Source organism: Manis javanica, chromosome 11, assembly GCF_040802235.1.
Source record: "Manis javanica isolate MJ-LG chromosome 11, MJ_LKY, whole genome shotgun sequence".
Classification (NCBI taxonomy): Eukaryota; Metazoa; Chordata; class Mammalia; order Pholidota; family Manidae; genus Manis; species Manis javanica.
In genome coordinates, this window is record NC_133166.1 from 20,135,302 (window position 1) to 20,144,468 (window position 9,167).

General features: G+C 47.1%; 1 protein-coding gene across 1 annotated transcript; it reads left to right on the forward strand.

Annotated features, from left to right (window-relative positions):
* Positions 1 to 6,414: 6,414 nt before the first annotated feature.
* On the forward strand, positions 6,415 to 7,636 carry LOC108404254 (olfactory receptor 2AT4-like). The gene has a single exon (XM_037026265.2). It carries the CDS (start codon positions 6,642 to 6,644, stop codon positions 7,605 to 7,607), a length of 966 nt encoding a protein of 321 aa, XP_036882160.2. The 5' UTR covers positions 6,415 to 6,641; the 3' UTR covers positions 7,608 to 7,636.
* The last annotated feature ends 1,531 nt before the right edge of the window (positions 7,637 to 9,167 follow it).

Consider the following 9,167-nt stretch of genomic DNA (forward strand, 5'->3'; position numbering starts at 1 on the left):
AAACTTACTATAAATCTGCAGTAATCAAGCACAAAATGCCTGCTTATATTTGATGATTCTGTAGAACAATTTGGTCATATTTGACATCTAAATGATGTTGAATTGTCCCATCCATAATGAAGGGTTAGCTCTTCATTTATTTAGTTCTCTGGTTTTTCTCAGGAGTGCTTTATAGTTTGAATATAGGTCTTGCATTTATTTTGTTAAATTTATACCCAAGTATTTTATGTGTTTTGAAGCCACTGTGAATGGCATTAAAAATTTTAATTTCCAATTGTTTATTGTTTGCATGTAGAAATAAAATAGATATTTTTGTATAGTGATTTTGTATATTGTTATCTTGCTAAATGCACTTATTGATTCTAGGAGCTATTTTAGATTCATCAGGATTTTCAACATGTATGACCACATAATTTATGAATAGTGACTTTTATGTATTCATTTCCAGTATACAAGCCTCTTATTTATTTTTCTTGCATTTTTGCACTGGCTAGGCGCCCCAGCTCAAGGTTGAATGAAAGTGGTGAGAGAAGATATGCTGTCTAGTCCCTGACCTTAGGATAAAGATGTTCAGTGTTGTACCATTAAATATTATGGTAGCTATGGTTTTCATAATGCCCTTTATCAGGTAGAGGTTGTTATCTTCTATCTTATATTTTGCTGAGAGACTTTATTATGAGTCCTATTTTTATAGGGTATTTCAGTGAGTATAGAACTCTAGGCTAGGAGGTTTCTCTCTTTTGATCCTGTAAAGATGTCATTCCATAGTCTGTTGGCTTCCATAGTTTCTATTGAAAAGACAGCCCTCAGTCCAAGTGCTGCTAAGTAAAAGAAAAAGTATCACACTTTCTCTGGCTACTTTTAGTTTTTCTCTTTAACTTTGGTCTTCAGCAGTTTGACTATGATGTGATGTGGTTCCATGTTATTTTTTTGCTGGAGGTCAGTGCTTGGGATTTGCTGAGCTTAAATTTGTGGGTTGATTTCTTTTTTTTTTTTTTTTTTACCAGTTTTGAAAATTTCCCCTACATTATCTCTGTACAAATTGTTTCTGCATCATTCTCTCCCCCTCCTGCACCTGGGACTTGAATTGCATGCATGGTAGGCCTCACAACCAGGTCCGACACCATTTGTGCCTTTTTATTTTTAATCTTTTTTTCTTTGTCATTCACTTTGGAGAGTTTCTATTTAACTGTATGCACTTGCTCCCCCTTTCCTATTTATGCCCCCCCAAAGGTTCTTCAGTTCACATGCTCTGTTTTTCAGTTCTGGAATGCTCATTCATTCTTTTCTATAGAGAGACTCCAAATCTCTCTCAAAATTCTCCCTTTCTTTTTTGTCTATCTTTTCCTCTATTTTTTAGAATAATTTAATCATAGTCAATTGAAGGTCCCTACCTGACAACTATGGTATCTAGTTTCTGTTTCTACTCTCTTTTTCTCCTCATTTGGCCTTTTTGTTTTAACCTTGCTTCATACTTTGATTGGGTACTAGGCATTAAAGATGAAAAAATCTTAAAAGCCCTAGATGGCTTCTCTTCCTCCAAGAGTGTTGTATTCTTCTTGTAAGCAAAGTACCAATGGATCATCTTCGGTGTAGTTGGTTGTAAGCTATGTTATGCCTCATCTATTCCAATTTGGCTCTTACTTTTAGGGTTTAGCCCTTACTCCCAGGGCCTGCCATTTCCAGGCGATCACTGGAAATCCTGGAGTTCTTACTTAAGCACATCCACTTGGATAGGGCTTGAATTCCAACTTCATTCTCCAAAGTCATATGGCTGCTAAAATCTTCCTGCAGCTCCATAGCCTCCCAGGTGTTATATTCTTCTGAGTTTCCCAAGTCTTCCCCAAGCACATCTTACAAGTTGATCAATGACTTCAAGGGAATTTGTGCACAGATCTTGATGGCCTTCTCTGCACTATCCCCCTCTCCAGTTTTTGCCCCGTAAGTTCTAGTCACTTTGGTAGCGAGGTTCCAACCAGTATCTCCTCAGCCTAGTAGGACTTCTGCTTTCTTGTTGGGCTCTGTTATCCCATCCTGCAAATTGGGAAATGCCCTCAGGTAAAAAGCTAGGCTCTTATCGACCTCGCCTCTGAGCCTCCCTTTTCTTAACCATCACTGTCCTTCAAGGCCTGTGTTTGGTTCCTCTCTGAAGACTTCACACAATTGTTTCACATACTTTGCCCAGTTTTTACAGCTGTTTTTGGCAGGACGACTAGTCCCAAACAAGCTACTTTGCTGCAGCTAAAACTTAAAAACCCTCTTTGAATTTCTGAGGTAACATATACTATTGATAGGGAATCACAGTGCAGCCCCTAGGATTTTAGAGTGAATATGTGCTTTTTTTCTGTAGATCACTATTGTCCTTTTGAGACATAGTTCCTGGTCCTGGTATAGACAGAATGCGTGACCAGGGAACACTGAACAACTGTGGGTCCTAAACTGACCCTCATGAATTGAGCATTAACTTGAACAAACAAAATATAAAATTGGATATGTGCAAAAACATCCCACTGAGAAGTGGAAGTGAGATTAACTCAAGCAGGTCCTGAAAGCACAAGCAAGTTGCATGAGCAGGCAGCTCGGATTCCCAGGACACTTGGTCCTGCTGCACTGGCACCTTTCCATCAGCTTGGACACACACCTCATGGGAAATTCCCATTAATCAACACCCTCAAGAAGTAAAAAACTTAGGCTTGATTTACAAATAGTTTTTCTAAATACACCGGGACCACCCAGAAGCAGACTGCTGCTGCATTATAACCCCATTCGGGAGAGTCCTGGGGGTCAACAGGAAGGTCGGTCCTGTCGGTGGGAAGAACCTTTGGCAGTATGTCTGGGTTTTGGCTGGTAGGTCAGTCACACCTGGAAGGTGAGATAATAGGACTGGTGAAGAGGCGGTCTGGAGAAGAGTTAAGGTGATAGACCCTGCAGAATGGGCACAAATCGTGAAGATATTTGTCCCATGTAACTCTTCACCACAGGATATCCGTGGTAGGAAAAGCTCTCCAAAATCAGCAAGAGTAGGCAAAATCAGGTAGACAAGGTAATTCATCCCATGCATATCAGTCAGACTCACAATGGGACTGAAGCCTGCACAACTAACATAGAGAGACGAGCCCTTGAGGGTTGCTAATGATGCTCTTCTCATTATCAGCAAGGTCTAGGGACAATCCTCTGGCCCTGGCCTCACCACACATGCTCTGGCTGATGCCAGGGACTTATTCTCCAAGGTCTAGTGGATGCAGGGCCCCATGAGAGCACCATTCTGAGGGGAAGCACCCAAGAGGCCTGCCAGAAAGGAGGGGCCTGAGGGTGTAATAGGCCGTGTGCAGCCTTCAACAAGGCCTGGCAGGGAGACACCACAGGTGACACCAGTGTGGTCCAAGCCCAGCAGGTAAGCAGGGCTAGGGATGGAGTGTGCAGACACAGGCAGACAAGCCTGGGTGGGAAAACAGAGGCAGGGAGGCCAGAGCCAATAAACCAGGGCCAGGGACCTGGAGGGCTGACTGGGTGTGACAAGAGGCAGGCACCTAGGAGCCAGGTTGGCTGTGCATTCGTAGGCTGTGGGGCTTTTGGGCCATGCCTCCTGGCAGGTCCAGGCAAGGGGGTGCACTCGCAGGTGGGACTCAAATCACTGGCCAAGGCCTTCCCCCAGGAGAGCAAGGAAGCGCTGGGAGCACCAGCAGACTTGGAGCCATCCCGCGTGCCAGGCTCTCGGGTGTGTGTTGGGCAGCCATCTCTCTGTGAGCACCCCAACCCCAGAAGGCTGCAAAAGAGGGAAATGGCTCAGGGAGGGGAAAGGGACTTGCCCAAGGTCACACGGCTGGAGGAAGGAGTTGGGAGGGGAATCCAGTCCTTCTGGACTCACAGGTGCACACACCTGCCTGCTCAGGTCTGCCCGCCAGGACAAAGGTAAAGAAATGGTGGCAGCAGTTGCCCCCGAGGTGGAAGAGCCCTCACCGCCTCACTCTGGGGCACGGACCTGTGACACTCACTCAGCCAAACACAGAGGGGACACTCAGAAAATGGGTCCCTGACTTGGAAGACCTCAGAGACCTTTTCCTCCAAACCCCTCACTGCACAGGTGAGAGAACCAAGGCTCAGGGCCCCAAAGTCACAGTGAGTGAGTGAGTGGCAGGGCTGGTTGGGGGCCATGACTCTCGGTGGCCGGGGGGGCGGGTGCTCAGTGCTCCGCACAGGCTGGCTCCAGAACTGCCTGAGCTCTCCCCTCCCCAAACGCGGCCTCGGACCGCCCTTCGGTGTCTCATCCGTGCAGGCGCATAACCGCTCCCCGCAGGGTTAGATGATGTGTAACGTGCGGCATCGGGTTGGACACTCGGGTGGTTGGCTTCCCTGTCCTTCTCCATCCCCCTCCTGCACTGTGACTGGCTCAGAGAATCCCAGCAGGGAGAACCTGCTCTGGGGCAAGTTCCGTGCCCTGGGAAACGGCACCCTTTTGGGCCTAAGCACAAGGCAGCATCACTCAGATGTAATAAGTAATTGAAAGTAAAACAAGAGCCCCAACTTGGACAAAATACAACCAAGGAAGTCCATCCAAATTCAGATCGTCCCTATAATGGGCTAGTTGAATGGCTGCTTTGAAATATCCATGTGAAATTCTTTCTCTAAGTATTTTTGGCACCTGTTCCTGGTGACCCAGTGTGTGCCTGGTCTGCCTGGTAGTCCTGCACCACCTGACCATGAAAAGCCATATGGCACCTCTCCATCAGGGTCTCAACGTCCCTAACTCCACCTGCAAGGCAGTGGGACAGAGGAGGGGAGAGAGGGGCAGCTCACCTTGATGGGCTCTCAGGGCCCCTGTGGCCTTGGCCTTCTGTGTTTCTGCCCCTCAGACCTCCTGCCCTGCCTCTCCCAGGACTGTTGACCGCGGCTTCTTCTCTGCGGGCAGGAATGTCCGGGGCAGGGCAGCTCGCATCCCTCCGGATGTGAGAATAACCCAGTGACTGAATTTGTCAGAATGGGGTTCAGTTATTAAGAGGTAACTATCTCAATTTAGGACAAAGCAGGCTCCCTCTCTGTTAGGTCCTGGCGGCTGACTTCTGGAACTTCATTTCAAAGGAGAATCTGCATTGCCAGATACCAGGTTTTTTAGCACTCGCCATAGAGGGACTCAGATAAAAATCAAAAATATATATTCACTGATGTCATCAATGAAGAAATGGATGGAAGAATAGAAAATCTCATTCCTAATATTTTCTCCCCTGGAAACTTGAGCTTCTGGATCCTCCAGGAAACATAGTATAGGAGAAGAGTTCTGTCCTGGGAATCAAAGACCGGAGCCAGTACCGGTGGCACCTGGGAAAGGCCCGGCCCTGTCTGTGCTCAGGGTCTGGACTTCAGGGAGGACAATTGGTTAGACTTAAAAATAAAGTTTTCCCAGTTATTACATTGGTGGTTTTGTGCATTTGAGGTATTGTGGGACGAAAGAAAGATTAGAGGTGGCTGTAGGAAAATCATAGGGATATGGCTCCTGGAATCAGGATCCACTAGGCACTAATACCAGTGTCAACATGGACTTGCCTGGGTGTGCTTAGTCCAAGTGACAAATTTGAAGTGGAGGATGACTCAGTAGTTCCTTCAGCTCAACCCCCAAGATCTGTGGGTTGACAACCTTCCCTTGTGACTCCTCTGCCTGTGAGCAGCTACTGCAAGCCCATCTTCAGCTCCTCTCTATCAACAGTGCCCCCCAAGCCTTTCCAGGTGACATGACAACCTCCAGCCAGGGATGCGGGAGACTGCTGGGCAGGCCCACCCAGTGATTAAACAGGAGTTCCTGCTGAGCTATAAGCGCCAGAAGGGGGGCAAGTTCAATGCAGTCACACAGAGACTGTCATGGACTCTCTGCTGCTACCAATCCATTATCAGCTCAGACTCCAGTCAGGAATGAGTCTTCCCACCAAGAGCTTTTTCAGTGTCACTCGCTTCACAGTAACATAACAAAGACCGCCCCACCCAGAGACAGGACGCAAGTGCTCAGCGCAGATGCGACAGGCAGAGCCAGGGCACCAAGCAAACAGGAGAGAGGAACCGTTCCCTGGCTAATGATCATGGGTGGGGGACAGCACGCTGCTGTGGACTCTGGAGAAACCAGCCTTCCCTGGCACCTTGGCATAGATGTCACTGTTCAAAAACTGAAAGCAAATGCCCAAAGAGAAAGGAGCTTAAGGGCCTGCTTTAAGAGATCCAATATCCCCAAAAGAAAGGATTATATGGGATATGGAAAAGAGGACCAGAAGTTCTTCCATAACACTTCACACAATTGCAATTCAATCATTATGTGATGCATTGCTTAATATCTTTCTCTGCCACTAGAATTTCAGCTCCACACAGTCAGAAATTTCTGTCTTGTCCAACTTGTCTACTATATACAACCATATAACATATGGTTGTATATAGTGTAGATGCTTTTCCCATTAAAGGAAAAGTGACTGAAAAAGGAAAGGAAGGATTCTGGCACAGGATGAAGCGAGAGCCCATCATCTGCCTTCTCGAGCTGGTTACATTAATTACATAATAATCATTATGTGGTTATCGTTCCAGAATCACTGATTGGATTCCAGATGTGTCTGGTTCCCAAATCTTTCCACTACCCACTTCCTGGGCATCCAGCTTGACCCACCATGGAGTCTATAGCCTGTAACGGATCAGAGGACTCTTCAACCATCTTCTACCTTATGGGCATCCCCTCTCTGCCTGAATCTCTCTTTTTCCTTGTATTCTTAGTTTTCCTCTTCATCTACCTGCTCATCCTGGCGGGGAACACCCTGATCCTGGTGGCTGTAGTGGCAGAGCCCAGCCTCCACAAGCCCATGTACTTCTTCCTGGTCAACCTCTCAGCCTTGGACATCCTTTTCACCACAACCACTGTCCCAAAGATGCTGTCCCTACTCTTATTTGGGGACCGCTTCCTCAGTTTCCCCGCCTGCTTTCTGCAGATGTACCTCTTTCACAGCTTCTCCTGCTCTGAAGCCTTCATCCTGGTGGTCATGGCCTATGACCGCTACGTGGCTATCTGCCGCCCCCTGCACTACCCTGTGCACATGACCCCCCAGACCAATGCTGCACTGGCCGCTGGTGCCTGGCTCACTGCCCTTCTCCTGCCCATCCCGGCTGTGGTACAGACCTCCCACATGGCTTTTGACAATATTGCTCACATCTACCACTGCTTCTGTGACCATCTGGCTGTAGTCCAGGCCTCCTGCTCTGACACCACACCCCAGACCTTCATGGGCTTCTGCATCGCCATGGTGGTGTCCTTCCTGCCCCTTCTCCTGGTGCTTATTTCCTACACCCACATCCTGGCCGCAGTGCTTCGCATCAGCTCCCGAGAAGGACGCTCAAAGGCCTTTTCCACCTGCAGCTCCCACCTTCTGGTGGTTGGGACCTACTACTCATCCATCGCCATTGCTTATGTGGCCTACAGGGCTGACCTGCCCCTCGACTTCCACATCATGGGCAATGTGGTATATGCTATTCTCACACCTGTCCTCAACCCTCTAATCTACACACTGAGAAACAAGGATGTCAAAGCAGCTATTACCAAAATAGCATGTCCCCAGGACTCAAAGATGGCTGGGAAACATTGATTTATGGGTGTATCATGATCTACTCACAAACACCAATAACAGTAGAAGGAAAAGTGGACAGTTCACATAGCCAGATAGTTCAAACAATAATTCTCAAAAGACAGTTTTATGTAGTCCCCCTCCACGATTTTCTTTTCTTAAATCATAAACAAAATGGATGGGATTTTCTATTCAGCATTTAAACTATGAACCCCAAATTTCACAAGACTATGAAAACAATTTCAGGCACACTTCCATTCAATCAATTTTGATTTTCAGAGACTCCAAGTATTTGGCTAACTAAAAATTCTGTCTTTTCCCTTGCATCTCTTCTTCCACTTATCTCAAGGAATCTTCAGGATTGCTGACACACAGATGTGACTCGGCCTTGCCCCTGTTGCTGGGGTAGCAACTTAGAAATGCCTTTCAAGGAAAAAGTCTGAAAATGCAACCATCTCAGTCCTTGTTGCCTGAAAATGTTCTGCCACTACAAATATGTCAACACTAGTCACACACAAAGTTCACCTCTGGCGTCTTGACCCACCCATACAAGCAGAGCATGCCTTTCCTCTGGCTTATGCTTAGGTAGTGCTGTCCCTTCCCAAACCTGTGTGGACACCGAAGCATTACAGTGCTTTTCATTTTCAGCCCCACCACAGCGTTGCCGTCCATGACAGTGGGGAGCCAGGTAGAGAAGTTTCCCTTATCCGTAGTATGCTGGGTCAGGACCTCCACCCTTCCTCAAAACACAGCTGTGGGTGTTCCTTTTTCTGGCCGTCCTAGCCAGCCCAGGCCCCTGTGCCCTTCTTCAATGCGGAATGTCCTCCTGAAGACCTGCTGGGTCTGTCCAGCCAGGGGCATGCAGAGCACATCGTGCACAGTGGCTGGGGGGACCAGGTGACAGATATCCTCATCTCAGGCTCCTCACAGATACTCTCATTCCATTTTCCAGGGTTCAAGTTTTTGCCATTCAAGGCACTAACTTTAACCATTTTCTTGTTGCATAAAACCCAATGTAGATGGAAATTCAACTGATGATGCAATTCAAAGAAGAATTGATTTGTTCCTGGACTCAGCTTTCAGCGGTCTCAGAGATCCTGTGATAGTTATCATTTGTGTTACTTTGTAACAGCCACTTAAAATCTTTTTTCAAGTTGTTATACTAGAAACAGAAGACCAGTTTCTAGCCAGCGCAGAGGTTCCCAGACATAGCCCTCATCACACGGAATTATAATGCCTTGTTATTACTTGTGTGTGTTCTTCATTAGACTCCAAGCCCTCTGAGGGCAGGCACTAGGCCCGCCTTCCTCATCTCTGCACGCCCAGCACCTCTCAGAGGACCTGGCACATAGTAGAAATTAATAAATAGTTCAGCCCTCGGCACATGGTGTCATTCAACATTAGCTCCCTTCTCCTCTCTGAACAGTTGTCTCATCAGATCCACATTGTATAGACGGATATATTCATGTTCAAAGAGAGAGAAGATGTGTTTCCCAAGGACTCAGTAAATTCAAAAAAAACCTAGTGCCACAGCCCAGGTCACCTGGCTGAGATGTGCTTCACTTCCAGCTGTCTGCTCAT

Coding starts and splice junctions, on each gene's coding strand:
- LOC108404254 (XM_037026265.2), top strand. CDS start 6,642: ATGGAGTCTATAGCCTGTAACGGATCAGAGGACTCTTCAACCATCTTC.